Consider the following 27,391-nt stretch of genomic DNA (forward strand, 5'->3'; position numbering starts at 1 on the left):
TTTTCCTGCTCCTATGTCATATCAATACTGAAATTGTTGTCCATGAAACAGAGAAGACCTGAATCCAAAGGTATGAATGGGTTTCTTCCATATTATGCTATTCTAAGATTATAAGTGTTCCTGTCAAGTTTCAAAACAATGTACTCTATTGATCAGATCTGTTGAACAAGATCTCCAACTAGAATCAACTAATATCAATTATACCTCACTAAGAAAAAAATCCCCAAGCAGAAGCTATACACCTAGCAACTGGGACATTATACAGCCATGGAAGTTAACAGTCAGGGAATTGCAGTCAGATGAAATTCTGTAATTCCAAATTGGGATGACTCACCAAAATCTAAAGGACAGGACAATTTAAATATGACAGAACTTACAAGGTAGTTTATGTTCACTTAGCAAAACTTACATTTACATAGTACATTGCCTAAAAATGGAGAGCAGATATGTCAAGATATTTTAACTGTACAAATAAAAGCAAGATTATTGAAGTTATTTCCTGCTTAACATGGGTCTTCTAATTTAGAGGTATCCTCTCAGACATCGTTTTAAGTAGAATCATTTGGTAATTTGCTAAAAGCAAAATGTTCACATTTACACTAATTTGAATATATTTCAAAATGTTCAAATTTAGAGAATCTGATTTCAGATTATCAATAGGTTCAACAGGTACATTTAATGCCAGAGAAATGTATACAATATACATCCTGAAATTCTTTTTATTCACAAACATCCACAAAAACAGAGCAGTGCCCCAGAGAACGAATGACGGTTAAATGTTAGAACCCCAAAGCCCCCCCAGCTCCCACCCCATGCACAAGCAGCAGCAAAGCAACAAACCACCACCCCCAACAGCAGAAAAGCAATGGTATCCCCACACCGAGCAATCAAGTGTGCAGCAAAGCATCAATAAAGACACAGACCTTCAGGACCCCAAAGACTACTCATTCGCCCAGTATTCGACATACCACAGGCTCTACCTCTGCCTAATAAGGAAAAAAGAGGTGTCCATGTTTCACAGCGAAAGGGGAGACTAACAAAACAATTCACCGAGTTATGGTGTTAAAAGCCAGTTGTGTCGCTTCTTCGAGCTCTGTGTCCAAAGAACTTGAGTCTCTGGGCAAACAGCCAGCAGCCAGCTCACTGCTTTCGACCTTCCATCTCCCATGACACACCAGTTTTCTGCAGCAGCACCGACCTCAAGTCTACCCGCCTCCAGAGACACAAAATCCCAGAACCCTGAAGGCACTCTCGTCTTTGAGGCTGTATCCTTGGCATATCGAATAGCAGCCAGTTGTGAGACCCCAAGCAAGTTCCATTTCTGCAAAGAACTGAAGCCAGTGTGTAACTCTGAAAGGGAAAAAAAGAGATATTAAAGATAGAAATAGAGCTGTTTCTGAAGATGCAAGCAAAGGGGTTGGCGTTAAGTGCTATCATCCTCCTAAGCCTTAGGCTTATCACCACTGACATATGTCGTGAAATTTGTTTTGTGACAACGACTAATCCAGGAATAAAAAGAAATAAATACAACATTGTCTGGAAGAAGTTGATTACAGATATTCTATGGCTCATATGGCTGCTTGGACTCTGGGCGGCCCAAGAAACAGACTGCTTTGAGAGGTATGCCAGGTCTCCATTCCTTCCTTCCTTAATAACTTATCAAGGTAAATTGGAGGCTTTGTCCCTTATGAAGTCTTCTGGAATCTTTGGCTGTAGGTTGCAACCTGGCAAATCCAGGTGTGAAACTAATTTTAAGTCATTTTTACTGGAATCCCTGTGGTTTTATTTTGAATAGTACCTAATTTAATCATATTTTGAAGAACTTCTTGAAAACATACATTCTTCATTTCATTTCAAGCATTAAATAAGCTGAACATAAACTATCCTTTACAATTTGATTGACCAGTGTGATTCTCTGCTTTTCATGGAAAGAGTGCACTTATTTAATACTGAAGTTCATTTGAGTACTAATTAAATGCACTGAAGGAGCAAAATATATTGTTGAACACGTAAATTGATAATGGATTTGGGAAAAGAAGTATTGTCCCTTTATTAGAAAGTAACTGAAGCCCAAGGTAAATATTGTTACACATAAAACATGATACCACTTTTAGGAGTTGACACCACAGGAACAGCTTTTTCCCCTCTGCCGTCCATTTTCTAAATGGACACTGAACCCTTGAACAGTATCTCAATGCTTTTTTATTTCTGATTTTGCACTAATTATTTTAACTTAACTATTTAAGATACACATATATATATATCTGGGTATGACTCTAAACTGCAACCGGTGATGTGGCTCTGATTGGGGACTTTCAGAGCTTTGGGGAAAGTGGAGTTACCCCTTAGTCATTCACTGCTCCCAGGGCCGCTCTGACCTGGAATGGTAGCACTTGCAAGGGTTCCTGCTCAGGATACGAGCGAAGGCCAGTGGCAGATCCAGCAGGTTCAGTAACTGAACTTATGATGGAGAAGGTGGATGAGCTAGGACCTCAAATGACAACGGCTATAGTACAGGCAGATGAACATTTGGGAAGAGAAATGGCGATTTCTTCAGTTCGCACAACAGAAGGCAATAGCAAACCACCGTTGCTAGATACTAGGTTTCCTGTGCACCCACAGGAAGGTGGGGAATTCAGGGGAATCGATCAGAGGCTCACAGGGTGTGAAGGCAGACCGGTGGGGGCTTGTGTGTGTGTCCACCCCCGCCTGGGTGACAGGCTCACCACTGAAGAACGGTCTGGCCTGGTACAGAGGGGTCACAGTCAGTGACCACAACAGGACAAGAAGACCACAGAAGGTTTGCCTGCAACTGCATCACCTCTCGCTCTCTCTCTCTCTCTCTCTCTCTCTCTCTCTCTCTCTCTCTCTCTCTCTCTCGCTCTCTCTCCAATGGTACAACAGCAACTACCTCAACTTAAACTATACTGAACTGAACTGAACTCTGCACCATCATAAGACTATTCATTTACCCCTAGACTTCGATAGAGCTTGGTTTTGATTCCTATTTCCACACTTCTGTATATATCATTGCTAACCTGTTTTATACATATTTGCATTTTATAGTACTGTATTACTTAGTTTACTGATAAACACTTTTAGTTACAGTAATACCAGACTCCAATGTATTATTCCATTACTGCTTGTTTGATAACCTGGTCACGAGGTACATGACAAATTGGGGGATCGACCGCGATTTGTATGTCAAATTGGGGGGCTGTTGAATTGATTGGGGTATATTCCCTTATTTGATTTGGTTGTGTGGAAAACTAAGAAGGAAAACAGCAGAAATGGATGTTGCGGATTTTATGTTAAGACCAGACCCTGCGGCCTTAAGGAAAGCTAAAAAGGATGAGTTGTGGGAAGTTGATAGCGCATTAAAACTTAAGGCACAGAAGAGTATGATGAAGGTGGAACTCCAAATGATAATAGTGGAGCACTATATTTCTACAAAGCATTTTAGTGAGGAGGAGGTAGAAACGTTTCCGCTAGAGGTCCAGATACGTCTAGAAGAGATGAGGATAGAGCGAATTAAGTTAGAGGCTGAAGAAGCAAAAAGACATAGAGAGGAAGCAGAAAGACAGAGAGAAGAAACACAGAAACAGAGAGAGAAAAGGGAAAAACAGAGACAATTCGAGAAACAGATGTGGCAGCTAGAAGGTCCAGTGTTGGACACTGATGATTTATAAAGCTTGAAAGAGCTGTTTGTAGTTGAAGCATTTAAGCAGTGTGTTCCTGATGATGTAAGGGCATTCTGAGATGAAAATGATGCCGCTACCTTGAGGGAGTCTGCTGGGTTAGCAGACGAGGTTGTTTTAACCCGCAAGGTTGAGTTTACTCCGGATGGGAGTTGCCCAGAGAGTAGCTGGGAGGATCAGGGGAACTTGGAATTTGAAACTGGGACTGGTATTGAAAGCCTAGAAGAGGCAGATGTCCAGTACCTGTGGATTCACAGGGTACTGAACCCTGTGTTGAGTCTCAGGAAAGGTCTGAGGTGTCTGACTTGGTTAAAAAGGAATGCAGTCCTTTAGTGTCAGATGGACTTGGTTCAGTGAGTAAGGGGTTAACCCTGGCACCAGTGGAAATTGAGGATTCTCAGTCACTTGTGTTAGACGGTGTTCTAAAAGTTAGTGATGAGATGAAAACTGGTGATGTGAATTTTATGGACAATCGTGAGAAAGGGGCTGTTGTTCAAGATGACAATGTAGAGAAGAAGGATTGTTTTGGTTTTGAGAGACCACCTGTCTGGGTTACTATGGGGACGAACCGAAGTAAAGGTTGAAAAAGTGGAATTGTTGGACTGTTTGGGAACTTTCAGAATGTAAACATGGTCTTCCTAAGTTTAATGATGGTGCTGAGTTTGGTAAACATTAAATTGGCACCTATCCAGGGTGAAGTTAATTTAACAGTTCAGCTCACGAGTAAGCCTATAGGTGCTGAGGACCCGCCTACAAATTCTGAAGTTTATCCCGCTTGCTCAGTAACCCGAAGCATGGCGAGAAGGGCTGCTGAGACAAATCCGGATGTCGCTGAGATGTTTTTACCGTCCCTGTAACAGAAGGGGTTAAAGGACAGTGAAGCTGAGGAGATAAAGAGGGATGAGACGGATTTACCATATTCGAGGAAAGAATTTGTGAGGGAACAGAGGAAAGATGAGGAACTTGTGGCATTGAAGGAGACAGCTCTCTCGGAGGAGGGAATTATAAAGGAACCAGTGGGATTCTACATTAAAGAGGGAGTATTAATGAGAAAGTGGAGACCGGCTACAGTGCCTGCAGATGAGGACTGGGCGATTGTACACCAGGTGGTTGTTCCGAAGGTTGATTGGGACGAAATATTGAACTTGGCCCACAAGATACCCGTAGGTGGACATTTTGGAGTAAGGAAAACGGTAGATAGGGTTATGAGAGAATTCTACTGGCCAAATATGAGGAAGGACATTATTGATTATTGTAAAAGGTGTCACACGTGTCAGGTGGTAGGAAAGCCGAATCAGGACATTCCTAAGGCCCCCCTTCGGCCGATACCCGCCTACAGGGAACCTTTCTTCCGAGTCATCGTAGATTGTGTGGGTCCCTTGCCTAAGACCGTGGCTGGGCATCAGTATGTACTGACTATTATGTGTGCAGCCTCTAGATTCCCAGAGGCTGTACCTCTGCGGAGCATAAAAGCTCATGCTGTGGTAAAAGCACTTGTTAAGTTTTTCACTATGGTAGGATTGCCTAAAGAGATTCAGTCTGATCAGGGGAGTACATTTACGTCCCACACATTCCAACGGATGATGTATGTGATGGGAGTTAAACATATCTTGTCCTCTGCATACCATCCTGAGTCCCAAGGGGCTTTGAAGCGGTTTCACTCAACTCTGAAAAACATGATAAAAACCTACTGCAAGGAGAGTATCAGAGACTGGGATGATGGATTGCCCCTTTTGCTGTTCGCAGTGAGGGACACGGTTCAGGGGTCACTGGGGTTCAGCCCCTTCGAGCTTGTTTTTGGTCATAGGCCCAAGGGCCCTCTGACCTTACTTAAAGAGAAATGGTCTAACCCGACAGTGCATGTCAATGTGATTGACTATGTTCTAAAATTCCGTGAGAGGCTAAATAAGATATGCGACCTTGCAAAGAAAAATTTCCAAGTCTCCCAAGTTGAAATGAAGTAGTGGTATGACAAATGAGCACGAGAACAGGTGTTTCAGACTGGTGATAAGGTCTTGGTATTATTCCCCTTGGTGACCAATCCTCTACAGGCGAGATTCCAAGGTCCATACAAGGTAATTAAGAAGATAGATTCTTTGAATTATGTTATTGAAACCCCTAATCGGCGCAAATCAACTCAATTAGTCCATATCAATATGCTGAAAGCGTATCATGATCCTAAGGCCGCACCAGTCAGTGCTGTCACAAAAACAAATGAGGCTGTGGAGACTGCTAATGAGGGCAAAAGCACTTTGAAAAGATAAATATAGTGCCCACCAGACTAGAGAGCTCTGTTGTTTTGGTCGACTTTGCTGATAAGGTCTGTCATTTGAAGTCTGAGCAGAGAGAACAGCTAACAACACTAATTAACCGGCATACAGATTTATGTCCAGATGTTCCTCGGAAATGTACGGTCACAGTACATGATGTTGTTGTTAATGCAGCCCATCCTATTAAGCAACACCCCTATAGGATGAATTTAGAAAAGAGCAAGCTAGTGGAAAAAGAAATTGAACAAATGCTAGCTACAGGTATTATCAGGTGATCTTCCTCAGACTGGGCATCTCCGTGTGTGGTTGTCCCGAAGCCTGATGGTAGTGTAAGGTTTTGTACAGATTACAGAAAAGTAAATGCCATCACAAAGACTGATGCTTATGCTATCCCAAGGGTGGATGATTGCATTGATAGAGTGGGGAAGGCTAGGTACATCACGAAGTTTGACTTACTAAAAGGTTATTGGTGTGTTCCTTTAACTGACAGGGTTTGAGAAATTTCAGCATTTGTCACACCATCAGGGTTACATGAGTATAATGTCTTGCCTTTTGGAATGAAAAACGCTCCAGGGACGTTTCAAAGGATGATTGACTCAGTGATTAAAGGGTTAAAGAAAACAGGGGCTTACACTGACGACTTAGTGGTCTGGAGTGATACGTGAGACGAGCACATTGAGGCTGTGGAGGAACTGTTTAAACAGCTGTCTGAAGCCACTCCCACAGTGAACCTCACCAAAAGTGAATTTGGCCATGTTATGGTCACATACCTGGGGTATGTGGTAGGACAGGGGCAGCTGGCTCCTGTGCAGGCTAAAGTGCTGGCTATTTCAGAAGTTCCCATCCCGACTGATAAGAGAGCTCTGAAAAGGTTTCTGGGAAGGGTGGGGTACTCTCAGAAGTTTTGTAAAAACTTTGCAGATATTGCCCTCCCTCTTACAAAGCTCTTGCAAAAGAATGAAAAATTTGTGTGGAATGACCCTTGCCAACAAGCCTTCAAGAGGCTGAAAACTATTTTGTGCTACCATCCTGTGTTAAAAGCGCCTGACTTTTCAAAACCCTTCTCCCTAGCAATGCATACTAGTGACGAGGCTGCAGGGGCAGTGTTGCTGCAGAAAGATGAGGACGAAATTGAACACCCAGTGGCTTATTTCTCTAGGAAGTTTAATGTGCACCAGAGAAATTATTCTACTGTAGAAAAAGAATTACTGTCACATATCCTGGCGTTACAGCATTTTGAGGTTTACATTTGTCCAGCACAGAAGCCATTGATAGTTTATACTAATCACAATCCATTGATATATTTGACTAACATGAAGGATAAGAATAGGCGACTGCTAAGTTGAAGTCTGATGTTACAAGAATTTGATATAAAGATACAACACGTAAAGGGGACTGATAATGTAATTGCTGATTGTTTATCTAGGTGGTAGATTTGAAATTATATCTGTGTTACTCTGTTGGTTAATGACTACTTATGCATTGTATTAGACTCTGTAACGTGCCATACTACTGAATTTCTCCCCCTGTAAAAATTCTTTTAAGGGTGGGGGTGTGATGTGTGATGAGCAAACCATGGGGTCCAGAGTTGACCCCCCTGTGAACTATGCTGCTAACGAGAGAGAGAGAAGAAGAGGGGGAGGCATCCTGCTGCAGATGCTGATAATGAGAGAGAGAGATGATTTAGTATTATGGCTTCTTCGATAATTGTTTACTTTACTCCAAGGACGCTTTCTTTGCCTGCTTGCGTGGATTCCTGCTGAGACAGCAAGGCGGTACCAGGTGATGGACAGTTGATGGATGGCTGGTACCCCATCAGGGGAGATAAAAAGCAAGTCTGCTGAGACACAGGCAGACACACCACGGGACACTGAAAGAGCATTGTGCACCCACAGGAAGGTGGGGGTTTGGAGGATCGATTCAGGGGAATCGATCAGAGGCTCACAGTGTGTGAAGGCAGACCGGTGGGGGCTTGTGTGTGTGTCCACCCTCGCCTGGGTGACAGGCTCACCACTGAAGAACGGTCTGGCCTGGTACAGAGGGGTCACAGTCAGTAACCACAACAGGACAAGAAGACAACAGGAGATTTGCCTGCAACTGCATCACCTCTCGCTCTCTCTCTCTCTCTCTCTCTCCAACGGTACAACAGCAACTACCTCGACTTAAACTAAACTGAACTGAACTGAACTCTGCACCATCATAAGATGATTTATTTACCCCTAGACTTCGATAGAGCTTGGTTTTGATTCCTATTTTCACACTTCTGTATATATCATTGTTAACCTGTTTTTTATATATATATCTATATATATATATATATATATACATTTTATAGTACTGTATTACTTAGTTTACTAATAAACACTTTTAGTTACAGTAATACCAGACTCCAACGTATTATTCCATTTCTGCTGGTTTGATAACCCGGTCACGGGGTACGTGACAAAACAAAGAACAGATGCAAATCTCAAGATTTTGTTATTGTCATGGGAGATGTAAATGCTAAAGCAGGACAAGCTGCTGATGGAAATACCATTGGAAAATTTGGACTAGGGGAAAGGAATGAAAGAGGCAAGAAATGGGTAGCATGGTGCAAGATGAATAATCAAGTCAGCTTTAAAAACCATCCAAGATGCTTGTGGACCTGGAAAATTCCAGGTGATAACACCAGAAATCAAATTGACGTTATTTCTGTAATCCAAAGGTTTAGAAACTCAGTGACTCAATGCAAAACGTATCGAGGTGCAGACTGTAATAGTGACTATAACCCAGTAATATGCCATGTAAAAGTAAAACTTAAGAAGCAAAAACCTAAATAATCCCTTGACTACTTGCAATTAATTAAAGAAGAAAACTTAAGACAAAAATTTACAATTGAAGTAAGGAATAGATTTCAAAGTCTAGAAATAAAATCCATTGAAGATGATAGCAATCATGTAGAAATGAAGTTTAACTCTCTAAAGAATGCCTTGGTAGAATCAGCAAAGTCAGTGATTCCTAAAAAAGAAAAAAGCACAAAGAATAAATGGATGACAGATGAAATCAAAAATCTAATGGAAGAAAGGAGATGGAAGAAAGCAAATCATATAGAATATAAGTCCTTAGAAAAAAATGTTAAAAGCTTATGTCAAAAAGCCAAAGAAGAATGGTTAAACCAGGAATGTGAGCAACTAGAAAGAATCCCTATTACTGATCCAAAAAGGATACATCAACAAATCAAGAATATCATTGGTAAAAAAGCTCCTCTGTTCTTCAGGTGGACGTTTGAAAGCAAAGGACAGTACCGTTATCATGGAAAAAGATGAGATTATGAACAGATGGACTGAGTATATTCAGGAATTGTTTGAAGATGATCGAGGTGAGAAACCAGAAATTAAGAAGAACATTGAAGGTCCAAGTACTTTAAAATCTGAAGTTCATAATGCAATAAATAAGATGAAGAAAGGAAAGGTAGCCAGTCCTGATGAATTAATAATAGAACAAATTATCACCCTTGAAGATTATGGAATTGAAAAACTTATTGATTTAATCAATGACATTTATAAGACTGGAATAATACCAGAGGAGATGAAAAAAAAACCCAGTATTTATCATTCTTCTTAAGAAACCTGGAGCAATAGAATGTGAATTACATAGGACCATAAGTCTAATGAGTCATATCACCAAGATACTTCTAAGAATTTTGATGACAAGTGCTAAAAGTAAGATACAAGCTGAAATAGGTAAAGAACAATGTAGTTTTGTGAAAGACAAACGTACAAGAAATGCAATACTGATGTTAAGAATACTATCAGAACGAGCTATTCAAGTGCAAAAAGATTTGTTTATTTTATCGACTACACAAAAGCATTTGATAAAGTGAAGCATAATAAGTTATTTGAAATATTACAGGAACCTCTAGATCTAGATTCGAAAGACCTCCACCTAATCAGAAATCTGTACTGGGAACAAACTGCCGCTGTAAGAATAGATGGAGAAGTGAGTCAGTTTACAAAAATCAAGAGAGGCGTTAGACAAGGTGTGTTTTCTCCCCTGATTTGTTTAATGTGTACAGTGAAATAACATCACAAAAAATAAGAGATATCTTGGGAATCAAAGTTGGCGGTGAAAACATCAATGATTTCAGATATACATATGACACTGCATTAATTGCAAGTATGGAGGAAGAACTACAAAGCTTAATTGATATAGTTGTTGAAGAAAGTGCAAAAATGGGTCTATCTATCAATTGCAAAAAGACAGAATGTATGGTGATATCTAGAAAGAAGGGGAATCCTATCTGTGGACTGAGAATAAACGGGGAAGACATAAAACAAGTACGGAAATTTTGCTACTTCGGAAGCTGGGTGACATCAGATGGCAGGTGTGATATGGACATCAAAAGAAGAATAGGGATGGTAAAAGACACCTTTATGAGAATGAAGAGTATACTGACCAACACTAAACTAGGCATGACAACCTGCCTCAGAGTACTGAAATGTTACGTTTATCCAGTTATGTTATATGGCTCAGAATGTTGGACAATATCTAGTAACATGAGGAAACAAATTGAAGCAGCAGAGATGTGGTTTTTGAGGAGCATGCAAAGAATATCATGGATTTAATGAATATCTAATGAGGATGTCATGAACAGAGCAAGCACAAAAAGGGAAATAATATATGAGATCATGAAAAGACAGCATAACTTCATTGGACATGTAATTAGGAAAGAGTAGTTAGAATGCACGGTAATTATGGGAAAGATTGAAGGGAAGAAAGCAAGAGGAAGGCAAAGACAAATGATGATGGAGGCAGCAGCCAGAGAACTGGAAATGAATACCAATGAATTGATCCACATGACCTGAAACAGGAGTGTGTGGGCCATGGCAGTCAAAGCTCAATCTGGGCATGGCACCTGATGATGATGATATACAATTACAGTAATTCTGTTTTTTTCCTGTATTTATAATGTATTGCATTGTACTGCTGCCATGACGTTAATAAATTTCACAACATATGCTGATGATATTAAACCTGATTCAGATTCAGCCATAGTCAAAAATTGTGGAATTGTAAACAGCAATCTTCTCTATAATTTTTCATGATTTATGGTCTGGAGGGTAGTCCAGGGCTGCTCCTAACCTGCCCACACAACACAAATGTGTCTTTCAAATCATGAAAATATGATGGTTCTTTTATGGGTGTCAATAAGCTGAAGGGCAAAGAAAAAAATCATGGGCAAAGTATTTTCCCAGTTGCTCAACTTCCTATTCATACTCATTCATATTCATCTATCGATATGGAAACTTTTGGTTTCACATGCAGTAAGATTATCCAGAAAACTGCTCTGGATTACACCCCTCAGTTTAGGTTAGTAGAATAGCAGAAATCCAAGAAATTTAGAGCAGCAGTATCACTTGCTTGTTTTGATATACACAAATAATATCACTTATGAAATTGAAAATCAAAATGGGATGTCAAGAACCATTAATTTCTATGTCCTGCATTGAAAATGCACCATCACATACTGAAAAGAATTAGGCAATTCATTCCTAAGTACCTATTGTAATATAACAGACAAGCAAGACATTTGGGATATGGAGACATTAATCAATGTTTTGTTTGTGATTCCTGTCAGAATGGTTTTCTATCAAGCTTCTATTTTGCTTGGACACAAATTTTCATGCATTAGTAACGGTACTGAAAGTTCAGTTACACTTCCTTTAAAAACATTATCTTGGCATATTTTATTTTTATGTGATTTTAAGTTAGCATTTTCTACTGTAATATATACAAATTCCTCTATCACCTACTAAAATGTAATCTCATTTAATCTCAAGAAATGTGGTTTCTTTTCCAGTGGATTCTGCATTAGTACAGCTTACACCCTTTGTGATCCTCTAGCTTTTATGCTTTATATTGCAGAGCATCTCAGGATAGTCATGGGTCAGGGGGAAAGGCCACACTTAAATGCACAGAAAGTGCTTCAAGGACAAATACAGATTTCTCAATGATTTATGGGAATCTCTGGTCCATGATCACACAGTTCAAAGCTTCATGCATGAAAAGAAGGAAGGAGACCATTTTTGGAACTGAGTATCAGCAAGGAAAGTTAAGAACATGTCCAAAATAGGCCTTCCTTGTAGACTGACTTTACTTAACTAGCATTTTCAGTACATTCAATCCTCTCAGAAAACCTGTAGACAAGCCAGTTTGACATATTACATCAAATCTGAGGTTGCAGCACCATAAGCACAACTATATTAAATGGAGTGCCTGCTCTTTCATCAGCTTTGGTAAAAATCAACAAACCCTGGAGATTAGTCAGCTCCTAATGTACTCTCAATTTTGTAGGGTTTAAATTGCCTCCACTTCCCTCAACTCATATCAAAATGAAAGCATTGAACATAACATTGACCACACACCAACTGGCTGGTGTGTTCATTGAGATCTTTAACCTCTTGCTTTGGCAGTGTGTGGTACCCACATGCTTCAAGCAGGCTTCGATTATACTGGTGCCCAACAAGAGCTCAGTGACCTGTCTCAATGATTATCACCTGGCTGCATTTACATCCAGTTATTTGCATCTCAAAACACTTCATGTTGGTGATGAAATATATCACTTTCTGCCTGAGAGGTGACTTGGATCTGCTCCAATTTGCCTCCCAGAACAACAGGTCCACAGCAGATGCCATCTCATTGCCTCTTCACTCAATCCTGGAACACCTGGACAGCAAAGATGCATGCATCAGGATGCTCTTTATTGACCACAGCTCAGCAATCAACATCATCATCCCCTCAAAACTAATCATTAGGCTCCAAGAGCTTGGCCTCAATACCTCTTTGTGTAATTGGATCCTGGATTTCCTCATGTGTAGACCCCAGTCAGTTCAGATTGGCAACAACATCTCCTCCATGGTCTCCATCAGCAAAGGTGCACCATGGGGCTGTGTGCTTAGCCCCTGCTCTACTCACTTTACACACATGACTATGTGGCTAAGCACAGTTTCAATGCCATATTCATGTTTTCTGATGACCCCACTGTCGTAGGCTGAATCAAAAGTAGTGATGAATCAGCATATAGGAATGAAAATCTGGCTGAGTGGTGTCATAACAATAACCTCTTACTCAATGTCATCAAGACCAAGGAACTGATAATAGACTTTAGGAGAGGAAAACCTGAGGTCCAGTCCTCATCAGAGATGGAAAGGGTCAGTTGCTTTAAATTCCTGGATGTTACTATTTCAGAGAACCTGTCCTGTTCCCAGCACATAAGCACAATTGCAAAGAAAGCACAACAGTGCCTGAACAGTTTGTGAAGATTTGGCATAACATCTAAAACTATGACAAACTTCCATAGATGTGTAGTGGAGAGTATATTGACTGGCTGCATCATAGCCTGGTATGGAAAAACCAATGCCTATGAAAGGAAAATCCTACAAAAAGTAGTGGATTTAGTAAAGTCCTCCCAACCACTGACCATATCTACATGAACGCTGACATATGAAAGAAGCATCCATCATCAAGGATCACTCAGGTCATGCTCTCTTCTTACTGCTGCCATCAGGTAGAAGATACCACCAGGTTCAAGAACAGTTACTACCCCTCAACCATCAGGTTCTTGAACAAAAGGGAATAACTACACTCACTTTCACTTGCCCCATCATTGAAACGTTCCCACAACCAATGATTGAGACATCTTTATCTCATGCGTTCTCAATATTTATTGTTATTTGCTTATATTTGTATTTGCACATTTTGTTGTTTTCTGCACTTTGGCTGATGTTTCTTTGACTGTGTTATAATTACTATTCTCTAGATTTGCAGAGTATGCACACAAGAAAACAAATCTCAGGGTGATATATATGTACATTGATAATAAAATTTACTTTGAACTTTTTTTCCTCCTGTTGAAGGAAATCATGAAAATCACTAAAAGGTGACTAAGTGACACAATATGAATTGTTCAATTTCAATCACAAACTATCATCACAATGTAGTCCTAGTCGTCTCTCCATTTCACTGGTACGGGAGGGGGGAGGTCAATGATGCAGACTAAAACAGACTTAAACTTTGTTTAACAGCTGTTTGAACATATTTTCACTCTGTATGAGGGGCTCTTATTTGTTCCAGCTGAGCATGTGAAAAAGAATCTCCTAAAAGCTACATGTAAACTAAAGTGCATGGATCATCTTTTCAAAATCCAACAAATAAACTTGATTCATATGTTCTGCAAAATGGATTCATTCATTAGAATTTCCATATGGACAGGCCAAGGTTTTATTGACATCAAGGAATCTTGATACAATTACCCTAATTACTAATGCACTTGATATTGAGACACAGAAACAATAAGGTCCTAGGTTGAATTTTTGTCTTTATAGCTAGGTTACACAGGCACTTTAATTAACTAATGTTCCTGGTAAAGGGAAGTGGAAAATATGGGAAACTTCTGCACTCTTGTTCATTATCTAATGAGCTTAACTAGAATGTACTTAAATGAATGGGGGAGGAGATGGTGAAGCAGGTTGGTTTAGGGAGTGAACTCCCCTGTCCCCTCATGAAGCTGCAATAAACTGTTAATACTAAAGTCTAGTCAAACAAATGAAAAATGAACATAGTGCACAAATACAGCCAGAGCTCAAAGGACGGTACGCCAAATAACAGAGTATTTACAGGACAACAGCAGAGGTTGCAACTGAAATGCCAAAAGAAAACATGGAATAAGAATGCTGACCCAGAATCCTATAGCTTTGTGGTGAACTACATATACCTGTCTGGACACCCCCCCCACCCCCCCGCACCCCGCTGACTGCTCCTGTGGCTCCTCCCACAGACCCCTTGTATAAGGGCGATTGGAGGCACTGCTCCTCCCTCAGTCTCCAGGATGTTGCGTGGTGGTCTCTTGCTACTGATGGTGCTTTCTTCCAGCTAATAAAAGCCTACCTTGACTCACGTCTCCGAGAGTTATTGATGGTGCATCAAGCTTTATTTAGTTCTTTGTTGTATCTATTATGGTGATTGAGCGGTAATTAGTTGTATTGAATTTGCCCTGCTCTTTGTGAATTAGGTAACACACTGATGGGTAGATACAAGTATTGAACAGTTTGACTAGGGACATGGCTAATTCTGATGTGGAGGTCTACAAAACTACAGTAGGGATGTTTGGTCACATAGCTTTTGCTGTATCTAGTGCTCTCAACTATTTCTTAATATTACATGGAGTGAGTTGAATTAGATGAAGCCTGGCTTCTGTGATGGTGGGAATCACAGGAGGCAGAAGTAATGGATGAACTATTCTGCATTTCTAACTGAATGTGGCGGCAGAAGGGAATGGTAATTTCTACCAGTGGGCAGAAATATCTGCCACAGATAGATTGGTGGGGATTTGAAAAAGTAGGTGCATCTCTTGTATTGGTTCACTAATTTTCTAACCACCAGCAATGTCCTTCAGGAATTTACTAAATTGTTCAGTGCCGGTGCTATTGAGACAAGCTTACTGATGGATATTGGATAGCCTCTTACTCACTACATTTTGTCTCCTTGCTACTATAATGCAGATTACAGAAACACTGAATTATTTTGATGGGATGCTGATTGAAAGCCTGTGACAGTTTTAACAGTACATATACATAGTACTAAATTTAGCAAAGAAACAGACAATTCAGCTGAACTAATTTATGTAAGCATTTATGCTCCTTTTGACTTATCCCTGTCTTTCCGCATCCAAATATATCAATATAAGCTTCTATTTCCTTCTCCCTCATTTGCTTTAAGACCTTTATTCTGTACATAATCTTGTTGTGTCATGAACCTCTGAGTGCCTGATATGTACTAATTTCCTATGTAAATATCCCTCACCTTTGGAATAGAACAAAGAAAAATAATTACATAATCTTTAATATTGCCAAGGTTTTTTTGAATTAACTTTGATCACCAGAGAGAACATACCAGAAGTACAATTTCTTCTCAGTAATTCAGTATTACATGTGATATCGAAAAGGGTAATAATTAAAGTTTTATACTTAGTCATTTTTAATAATAATGTTGGTGGATTTTTGTGTAGTTGTTTTACAGTACAGTATGTGGTTTGTTACTGCCCCCTTGAGGTTTACAATGTTGATTGAAAATACATGGACTGGAAGGCAAAGGAGAATCATTGTTTCAGATTAAAGAGTGACTCAGAAATTAGACAGAAACATAAAAACATACATATGTTTAAATCGTAAGATTCTTTATTATAACTGCAATTTGAAATAAAATCAAATACTAATTAAAGAGAATATCAAGAGGGTAGACAACTGTTACTGTTGCAGTGATTTATATAGTAGTTAAGATTCAGTATTTTTGCCTGCACTGGGGTATCAGTGATACACTGAAATAATTTTACTTTGTAAAGAGGTTTTATTAGTTGGTAAGGTAGTCCTTTGGCCCAATGAGTATGTTCCAACTACCAAGCACCAATCCATGCTTTTTTCATTCTCTGTACATTCCCATCCCTGAAGATTCTACTACTCACCTACTCTGGAGGGAATTTAAAGTCATCAATAGATTTATAACCTGCATGCCCTATGAAAGTAATTCAGATTCACCTTTACTGCGCACCTCATTACTTTTTATAATGTATCTTCGTATAGTTAATGTGCTTGGAAGTCATACTTCAACAAAAGTGAGAGCAATACTCAAGCCAGTGTCGGCATATGGAGAATGGTATCCGACTAAGCATATATGTCCATAGACCTGTGTCCCAGCAAAAGTCAATGTCTTGGAAACTCTTGAAAAAGCAGACACTTAGTATATAGGAATTGCATAAGAGTTAGTACTTTCAGGAATGAAAGAAAGATTATGAAATTGATCTTATTGATCTTTAGAAATTGATCTTATATTAATTAGATAACTGAAGATATGATCTGAAGATGTTTCTCCTCAGCTAATGCAGAAGTTCATTGGGTACAGAAGGGTCTGGGTATATGTGGAACGTAAGGTTAAAAGAAATACGTGTCTTAAATAATTGCTTGCCTTGTTTCAGACTTGCCTGGAAAATAACTTTCTTTGGAACTCATTAAAGACAATTAAGCTGGCTGATGTTCTGCCCAGTAATTTAAAGTTATAGATTATTAGGTAAAATCTTTTACTGACATAACAATTTTATTCTGTAGACAACTATTAGCTGCCAAAACAATTTCAGACTTGCAATAACTTAGTATTATTTACTGTTTAAAGAAGTTGTGAACTTGAGTCCAAATCCAGTTCAGATACATAAAATAAGAATCACTTCTATCTACTGGTCATGTCATTAAACAAACCCAGGAGCATCATGCTAAATTCCTAATTAATCCTAATCAGGAGCAAGTCAGTAACCTCATACAGAATAGGCCATAATTTGGTGTGTTTGGTGCAATACAAGATTCTTCAATTAAGACAGAGTAGGGGGAATTTCAGTTTGCTTCCCATCCATGCTGCACTTGACCTGGGAATAGTTGATACTGGCCACAAATATCTTAAATTAGTTATGTTTCCTTCCCCAGCACTAAAACTTCTTGCCTTGTTATTTATTGAAGCCAAGTTCTGGAATTCTTGCATTGTGTATATTGCTCCTTGATAAAATTACATACTTATTTAACAAATAATCTGTTTCCTAATATCCTGTTCTTTGTGCCAAATGTTTGTTTTAATACACTCCTACAAAGTAGCTGGAAACATTTCTCTGAGTTTATTCCAATAATATTTTCAAACCATTACATCAAAGGATATAAGATAAAAAACAAGTAAACAGAAGTACTGATCCAGCATGATCTAATGGAAGAATGACATTGGGGGCTGGAAGGCCCAGCCTTGTTCTTCTGGGATCCAGATATCTGCAAGTTCTTCAACACAACCAGTTTTACATGGTTTTGCTGTTATGTACATAAACTAGTAAACTAAAACTAAAACTGAAGCCAGGGAAACAGAATCTGTGGAAAGAGAAAACAGTTAAAGTTTTGGATTGTGGCCCTTTACCTTCAAATCTGGGGAAGTACACAAGGGAATACAACACAGAGCTGGAGAAAGTAGTGAGGTAAGACAAAGCACTACGTGAAGATTGGTTAAGAGCAATCAGGTGATAAGGCACATGAATATTGACTATTAGGGATGAATTTTACAGAAAAAAACAATGAAATGATATGAGGAAACAATGATAATCTGCTTTTGAACATGATAGCTGGAGAAGGAATGTTGACCAGAACCACCAAAAGAAATCCAAGACATTTCTTTGACGAGTTCTATGGATTGTTTAGATCAGCTGAATATATGCCTGGACTTTGTCTCAAGTTTAATTTCATCTCCAAAAATGCAGTACCCTCTCAGTGCCACAGTGAGTCATGCAAGATTTTGGTTTACAGCTTTAGGAATATTGCAAACAAATTTGTTATAGTTATAGATCTGGGCTCAGTATGTGTGAAAATGACACCAGACAACAGAGAAGGGTATATTTAACTCATTCCCGAACTGATGAATAATGAAAGAGTCCTGAAGTTAGTTTGTGATGCGTAGACCAATAAAAATATGCAGTAAATAACAACTAAATATGACAAACAATGAAAATCATATTAATTCTATTTTCTGCACACTTGAGGCTATAAGCAGCACATCCTCCATAACGGTGCTTTACATTCTACATAATGTGAATTCCATTATTTAAATATTAGCAGAGATCTTTTATTTGAGTGGGTTCTAGCTTTCTTTAGAGTAGATGGGTTTGGCTTTGCATCCAGTTGCTTATCACCTTAATTCCTTATCCAATTCCCAATCCAGCTTTTCTGTCTTTGTTCTATGTTTTAGGACCTGGATGGAGGAATTGATAGTACTGTGGCCAGGTTTGCAGCTAATACTAATATAGGTGGAGGAACTGGCGATGTCATAGATGCAGGGAGTCTGCAGAAGAACTTGGATAGGTTGGGAAAGTGGGAAGGTAGCAGTGGATGGAATAGAGTGCAGGAAAGTGTGGGGTTATGCACTTTGGTAGGAAGAATAAAGATTTTGATTTCTAAATGCAGAGAAAATTCAGAAGTTGGAGTCGCAAAGGGAGTTTGGAGTTCAGGATTTCAAGGTTAACCTGCAGGTTGAGTTGGTAATAAAGAAGGCAAATGCAATGGTCAGACTGCATTTGGAATATCTGTGAACAATTTTAGGCCCCGTATCTAAGGAAGGATGTGATTCTCCTGGAGAGAATCCAGAGGAAGTTCCCAGGAACAAGAATGATCTCAGGAAAGAAAGGCTTAATATATGAGTGTTTGATGTTTCCAAGCCTGTACTTGATGGAGTTCAGAAGGATGAGTGAGTATTTCATTGAAACCAACTGGATACTGAAAGACCTGGATAGAGCGAACATGAAGAGGATCTTTCCATCTGAAGGAGAGTATAGGATCTGAGTGCACATCTTCAGAGTAAAAGAGCAACCCTTTAAAACTGAGGTGAAGAGGAATTTCTTCAGCTGGAGGGTACTGAATCTGTGGAATGCTTTGTGCAGAAAGTACTTAGGGCAGAATTTGTCAGGTTTCTGATTGGGAAGGGGGTTAAGGATTATAGGTGGTGAGGTGGGAGAATAGGGTTTAAAAATAAATCAGCCACCACTGAATGGCTGACTCAATGAGCTGAATGGCCTAATTCTGTTCCTATATTTTATGAGTTTCTATCTGGGCATGCTGTGGTACTGGAGATCAAATAAGATTGTTTCCTTTTTGCTAAGTGTGGGGGGGGGGGGAAGAATTGGCAACACTCAGGTAGAAAGCCTACATTAGTCTTAACGCAGGTTTTCCAGTGCAACATAGACAATTCATTTCCTCCCACAGATGCTGCTCAACCCACTAATTTCCTCCAGAAGATTGTTTTGTTCTGCAGCCCAGTATCTGCAGTTTCTTGAGTCTCCTCTCCCTTTTCTCTTCTGTCATTAATTGCCAATATTTAAAAATTAACAAATTCCTCAATAATTTAGGTCTACATCCCAACACAGACATTCCTTTTCTCAAAGTCAGTCAAAACAAATTTATGATCAAAGTACATATACGTTATCATATACTACCTTGAAATTCATTTTTTGTAGGCATGTAAGGGGAAAATATAATGAAATTTATGAAACTATGCATAAACAAAGACTGCTATAAATAACCAATGTGCAAAAGAAGACAAATTGTACAAATAAAAAATTATAGAAGAGATTTTGAAAATGAATCTGTAGATCGTAGCATCAGCTCGGAGTTGTAGTGGCTAAAGTTATTCACTCCGGTTCTCCACCTGCGCTTTTGAAATATGCCGCTTGGAATATGTGATGTTATCTCAAATTTCCAGCTATGATGAAGGGACTGTTTTTCTTCTATTAAAGTCGCCTGACCTGAGTGCTCCTGGCATGCTCTGGTTTTATTTCGGGTTTGCAATAATCTGCAGTTTTTGACTCTAATTCACCACCATCGGCCCGAAATCTCACAACAGATTCGGATTTCCCAGGTGGGTGAGAAAACGCCGAGAACAAGTGCTACTTGCTGATTGGCTGCCAAGGCGGCCGGCCGCGGCGGCTGCGCAGTCGTGACAGCCCTGGTTCCTGACGGCACCCGTCGCTGCGATGGCGGGAGTGGGGCTCAGGCGCGCGCTGCTGGCCGTTATTTTCGTTTGCGCGCTCGGCTCGAGCTGCGCTGAACGTTCGCACACGGGGGAGTTCGACGTCAGGCCCGGGGGCCTGGTGCACTCGCACAGTGAGACACTGGTAAGCGATCGCCGGCCGGGTTGAGGGTTGGAGGGGAGAGGAGGGGGAAGGTTTGGGAAGAGTCTGCCTTTGGAAGCGAACAGATAGCCAGGTGGTGAGAGCGAGATAACGGGCTGACGGTGGAACGCTCGGGGAGAGATTCTCAGATTAGGACGGCGAGGAGCCGCCACGTCAGCCGTGTCCAGGCGATGGAGTCGAGTGAAGGCATTCGGTATCAACAAGGGAGAGCTGTCATCCGGTAAACCACCCCTCAAGCGTCTCTTTCACTGCATACCTCTACCTTTGGGAAAGCATTGTGGCTTCAGCACTGCTCTGACCGGGCACTTAACGCGGAACACCGAGAAAGACCGAGCGATGCAGGTTGTAATTCACCAGTTCACCTGTAGAGTGCGGGCTGCAGTTCTACGCACGCGCAGTTCCAGCCACACACTTCCTGTCCAACCATCCGCTACTCGGTTCTTGCAAACCTCTGAACTGCTTCCAACGCAATATGTCTTTCCTTGCAGAAGGAAAGACATAAATCACGGATGTGATCTCCCCATTGACATATTTATCTGAAACATATCGTCCCTGCTGGTTTCTACTCAATTTCCCTAAATGATGACATTACCAGTACCTCTAATAACTTGTACCTGAATATCAACCTTGTGTAAATCATCCTATATCTTATAATAACGTAGGAAGCTGACCTACAGTGGAGCATTTCCCTCCATCCTTGTAATTCTTTTTTTCACATGGTTTATCTGTTCCATCAAAGGTTCATTTTGCTGTTGACAATTGTCATTGGTCTTTAAATAAGACATAAAATAGAACAGCCACTTAACCTACTTGCATGTCTTTGGTAAAAGAGTGCAAACAAGTGCACCTAGTGTTAACCTGTTCAGTCACAGACAATGTGCAAGCTGCTCAAGGTCAGGATCAAGCATAGAACAAAGACAGCAGCATTTTCTATGTTTCTATCTAGATTGCTTTTGGCCATGTTATGTCTACTTCACAATTTAATCTATCTTGTATGGTCATCAAATTTAGAACTATCTTCACTGTCTTCACTAATGAAAAGTGTAAAAAGTTGAGATCCTGGCACCAATCCCTGTGCACACTACTTGTTATATCTTATCAATCAGAAAAGGACCCATTTATGCCTCCTCTTTTCTTTCCTCCTTTTACTGATCGTATTTTCTATCTCTATATGTCATATTTGTTATTTCCATACATCACAAGGTGCTATTTCTGCAATAACTTTATCAAATACTTTTGATAATCTGTATATAGTGTATTCATGTTCTCTATTTTAACCCCACCCCATGTTTCTTCAAAATACTGCACTTCCAATCCTTTCAACTTTTTAATTTGCTGAAAAGTTTTTTTGGATATTTTGTCTACTGGGCCTGAAATTGCAAAGTTTTTCATTTTGCCTTTACCTACATTTTTATAGTAATATTAAAGTTATATTAAGTTAAATTAGTATCAGAAGGACCATATATTATATGCTTAAAGAATCAGATAATTCATGACACAGGAGGAAAATAATGGTATGTCATGTTTGTGCTGATTCAAATAGCTTGACTCAATCCTGTCTATTGGTACTGGGTTTGTAGCTTTGCAACCTTGCACATCATTATAACTGTTACTGTACTATGTGGGTTTCTGCCTTTGTGAACTTTTTAATGTAAATCCACATCCTAAAGAATCAACAAAAATGCAATAGTTTTGTGATAGTTTTCCACCTCTTCTTTCTTTGTTTTTTTTTTATATTTCCTAATAATATAACTAACAAATCAAAGCAGCAGGAGCTGGGCCCAAGAATGCAGAATGATCTGTAGCTTAGCAGATTTAAGTGCTAGGCCAGGTTGAATAGGTCAGGGTGGTGGAGTAGAGGTGAGAGTTGGGCCAGTGTTCAGCTTGCTGCTCTGTGAAGTTTTAATTGTCTCTGCACTGAACTGAGACTGTGGCCTCCAACTAATGGGCTTCTGAATTGGCTGCAGTGATGACTGCACTTCCAATACTTTCAACTTTTTAATTTGCTGAAAAGTTAGTTTGGATATTTTGTTTACTGAGCCTGAAATTACAAAGTTCATGGCTGTGGACTTTTGTGAGCTTCAGTTCTGAATGTTGTTTGCACAGTTTTATTCCCCTGCTCATAGGGTGTTTGATGTTCTTTCAAAATAGGTTTCTTTGTTTTACGGTTGCCTGAAACACGAATCTCAAAGTTATAGATAGTATACATACTTTAATAAATGTACTTTGAACAATTTGCAAGTATTCATTAGAGCAAGCAAGATTAAACTGCAATTTCATGAAGATAAATTTGCAAAGCTACATTCACTATTCGGTAAATTGATATGATCCAAGGCCAAAAGAATAAGAAATAAAGGATTTTCTTAAATCTATTATTATAAACTAGTGGAAGAATTAGAATCCTTAATGTACAAAGGAAAGTAGATACATATTTGAGAAAGACCCATTCATGCTTCATAAATGAGCTCAGCTGGGAGAAAAGTTGCATTAAAATCATCTATGGTGTAAGCTTTATTAAGTCAGGTTGAATTTGATGTAATTTGCAATTGCTTCAGTATTGACTGTTGCATTCATGTACTGGATTCCATTATTGAGGACTGGAATGATTTCTCTTACCTTTGTTTTTTGACTGCTACTGTTCACAGCTGGATGTTCAGGACTTTGGAGTTTTGATTTGTTGATTGTGAGATTGCTTAATGTTGATGATATATTGCTTCTGCAACTTACAGTGCATGTTGTCCTCATCAAGTTGACATGTTTGTTTGTGTGGAACTTTTCCAGAAGTTCATTCTTTTGATCCTGTATAAAAGCAGGGCTAGTCCTGTATATTACTGAAAATTGAGTAAGCAATTCACTGTTTGTTGTGGATGCATCTCTGCTGCCTTTCATAGATGTTCAATTTTGAACTGGATATATATTAAAGCACTCTGTTGCTGGCAGTGCTCCATAATGGAAGGTCTATATTGATCACTAACCTGAGACATGCGGTAAATAGACAAAAAATCTTCTTGTGTGCTGCTCCAGATTCCAGTATATGCAGTGTCTTTTGTCTTCAGTAGTTTTAGTATGTTTTACCATAGAATTAGATTGCTCCTCATCTGTTCCAGGCAGAATCTGGAATCAGTATTCTTTGATGTTGTGCTACTGAACTGTTAGGTCATAACATTGAAGTTCTGCAACAATCCCTCAAAAGAGGGAAAGTAATGTAGTTCCAGTGTTAGTTTTGAGGAATTGTAGGACTATTTCCTTTTTGCTATGCTATTGTGTCACCACTTCTGCTGGTCCTCTCTTTGAGTGAAAAATACTTGAGGATGTTCTTGGAGGAATGGCTGAAAGGTATTTTGAATGTAATTATGTAAGGCTATTGTTTTTGATTAAACTATGGAATAGCTTTCCTGACTTTGGCATATCTTTGTGTTGGATATTAGTGAGGTGGTCTTAGATTGCATGTGCCTTTGATCAGCTGTCTAATTTGATCTGTCAGTTTTACTTTGAACTCTGTTGAACTCTGTGGCATGAAAGACTAATTATGAGCTATTTAAGAGTAAAATGCTGTATCAGCAAGATTTAGTTGGGATAGTAAATAAACTCCTTTACAAAATGGAACATGTAAATCGGATGATTTTTAATGCCAAACTTTCACTGTTTCCATTAATGATACCAGTTTTATATTTCAGTTTAGATAACTATTTTTAAAATGCTCCTGCTGATGTGCTAGAATTTAAACTAGGGTGAAAAAGGATTTTTTTGTACTTTTAATATTAATTGCACAATAAAAAAAAAGCTAATTGGATATTAATCACTCTTAATTGCACTGTTAAGCAATAATAGTGCACCACTGCCATTAGTCCAATGGAAAATGTTTTTCATTTAAAACCTCTATTATAATTTCTCATTTACAATCTCTGTTATAATTTCTTATCGTGTTCAAATCCGTCTGGGTTTGCTTTTAGCATAATCACCTTCAGTGTTCTGAGTTCTGTGTTCTTCATTCTTGTTCACTTCATTTCCTATTGGTGACAGTGCCTCCAATTCTTCAATAACTTAATTAGATTCACAACTAATTAGTGATAAGTTTGTCAGGATGGCATGCTGCATGAAGAGATGAACCCAGAAAAGCAAGCTTGGGTGGCTGTGATTTTGGCTTTGATTTTCCTTTACTCTCTAACTGCTGTTGCTGTTCCACTAAGCTGAAATGAATTGTAGTCAGTTCATGAAGAACAGAATGAGTGTAAACTGGATCATACCAAAATACAGGCAAACATGCAAAAGATTTGCCTCTATTTTGATCTTGTACAAAACCAATATTTGCAAAGCAGATAGTCAATCAGCCAAGGTCCGCCCTTTAATTAAAGCAGGCAATTCAATCTGGAGAGTGTGCTTTGAGATGTCTGCTTCATTCCCACCCTCAGGATTTTGCTGCTCAGGAGATCACACGGTGTGAAGATTTAGTTAAATGTTGCCTACAGAAAGGATGATAAATCAAGAATATTAATACTTTTTAAGTATTTTAATGCTAATAATACTGAATAAGTATTTTGTGTCAGTCTTCAGTGGAAGATACTAGCGGTATGCTAGAAATTCAAGAGTGTCGGGCAGAAGGTGCTTAGGAAGCTGAAAGGTTTGAAGGCAGATAAGTCACTTGGGCCAGGAGTTCTGAGAGAGGTAGCTGAAGAGATTGTGGAGACATTAGTGTGACCTTTCAAAAATCACTAAATTCTGGAATAGTCCCAGAGAACTGGATATTTGTAAAGAAGGGAAGGAAGCAGACAAAAAGAAATTATAGGAGAGTTTGCCTGACTTCAGTGGTTGGGAAGATGTTGGAGTGCATTATTAAGGATGAGGTTTTGGGGTACTTGGAAGTGCACAATAAGGTAGGTCAAAATCAGCATGGGGATATATTTCTTGACAAATCTATTGGAGTTCTCTGAGGAAATAACAGGCACAATTGACAAAGGAGAGCCAGTGGATGTTAGTTACAGAAGGCTTGTGATAATGTGCCACGCATGAGGCTCCTTAGTAAGATAAGGGCCCATGTTATTATAGAAAAGATATGGACAGAAGATTGGCTGACTGGCAGGAAGTAAAGAGTGGGAATAAAGAGAGCCTAATATGATGGGCTGCTGATGACTAGTGGTGTTCCGCTGGCGTCGGTATTGTGACTGCTTTTTAACAATTTGGGTGACATAATTGATGGCTTTGTGGGCAAGTTTACAGAGGTAGGTGGAGGGGCAGGTCATGTTGAGGGAAACAGGGAGTCTGCAGAAGGACTTGGACAGATTGGGAGAATTGACAAAGAAATACAGATAGAATATAGTGTAGGAAGCTATATGGTTACGCACTTTGGTAGAAGGAATAAATGTGTAAATTGATTTCTAAAGGCAGAGAATTTTTTTAAAATCAGAGGTGCAAAGGGACTTGGGAGTCCTTGTGTGGGATCTCCTAAAGGTTAACTTGCAGATTGAGTTGGTGGTAAGGAATTCAAATGCAATGTTAGTGTTCATTTCGAAAGGACTATAATATAAGAGCATGGATGTGATGCTGAGACTTTATATGGCATTGGTCAGACCACACTTGGAGTATTGTGAGTAGGTTTGGGCCCCTTATCTAAGAAAAGATACGCTGGCATTGGAGAGGGTTCAGAGGAGGTTCATGAGAATGATTCCTGGAATGAAAGGGCTAATGTATCAGGAGTATTTAATGGTTCTGGGTCTGTACTCGCTGGAGTTTAGAAAAGTGAGGGGGGATCTCATTGAAACTTATCAAATATTGAAAGGCCTAGACAGAGTGGATGTGGAGATGAAGACAGAGAATGGTGAATCTGGAATTCATTGCCACCGATAGCTGTGGAGGCTAAGTCACTGAGTATATTTAAATCAGAGGTTGATAGGTTCTTAATTAATAAGAGCTTCAAAGGTTATGGGGAGAAAGCAGGATAATGGGGTTGAGAGGGGATAATAAATCAATCATGAAGGATTGGCAGAGCAGACTCAATGGGCTGAGTGACAGAATTCTGCTCCTTTGTCTTAATGGTCTTATATTGGTTAGCAGATGCGAGTTAAATCTGTCACTAGTTCTGGCCTGTGGATTATTGGTTCAGATAATATAATCACTATGCACTGTGCCAAATAGCTTTTCTAAATATCATAAATCGTTCATAATCTGAATGAAAATTGTAAACCACTATAGATATACAATTTGTTAAAATGTTCACCCTTTCTTTCCTATTTAGGGTGATCATTCATGCATATTTACATATGCATCTCAAGGTGGAACCAATGAGGTTAGTGATAAACGAGATCTTAATTATACCTAATTTGAATTTAATTAGTGCTTATATTGGGAGCAGACTCCTGAAAAATTTGGAAGCAAGCACACAGTATTTTGTTCTGGTTCTGCCTTATCAATTAAAGTTGATTTAGTACTATGTTTAATTATTTTTGAGCCTCTGCCTAGTAGCTTTCAGTAGTTTGTGTTTTTAAGGAGCTACAAATGGGAGTGAATGCCAGGGCAGTGTTGTGCTCCTCTTGTATCAAGTGGGCAGTCAGGGAGATCTCCAGTGTCCTGGATGAACATACCTGCAAGAAGTGCATTTGGTTGAAGCTCCTGACAGACCATGTTAGGGAGCTGAAGCTTGATGACTAACATATCATTTGAGAGATTGAGGGGTTGATCTTGTTGTAAGG

General features: G+C 39.3%; 2 protein-coding genes across 2 annotated transcripts in view; one reads left to right on the forward strand and one right to left on the reverse strand.

Moving 5' to 3' along the window:
- Nucleotides 1-1,083: 1,083 nt before the first annotated feature.
- The window catches only part of LOC140740362 (uncharacterized), a 95,089-nt gene continuing 68,781 nt past the window's right edge, over nucleotides 1,084-27,391 (reverse strand). The window contains exon 3 of the mRNA XM_073069508.1: nucleotides 1,084-1,350. The gene's annotated coding sequence lies outside the window, so the exon portion shown is untranslated. The remainder of the gene's footprint in view (nucleotides 1,351-27,391) is intronic.
- The window catches only part of mydgf (myeloid-derived growth factor), a 30,589-nt gene continuing 23,691 nt past the window's right edge, over nucleotides 20,494-27,391 (forward strand). Inside the window, exons 1-2 of the mRNA XM_073068709.1 lie at nucleotides 20,494-20,687; nucleotides 26,938-26,988. Coding sequence (XP_072924810.1) covers nucleotides 20,547-20,687; nucleotides 26,938-26,988 — 192 coding nt within the window. The 5' untranslated portion in view covers nucleotides 20,494-20,546. The remainder of the gene's footprint in view (nucleotides 20,688-26,937; nucleotides 26,989-27,391) is intronic.

The sequence above is a fragment of the Hemitrygon akajei genome, chromosome 16, assembly GCF_048418815.1.
Source record: "Hemitrygon akajei chromosome 16, sHemAka1.3, whole genome shotgun sequence".
Taxonomy (NCBI): Eukaryota; Metazoa; Chordata; class Chondrichthyes; order Myliobatiformes; family Dasyatidae; genus Hemitrygon; species Hemitrygon akajei.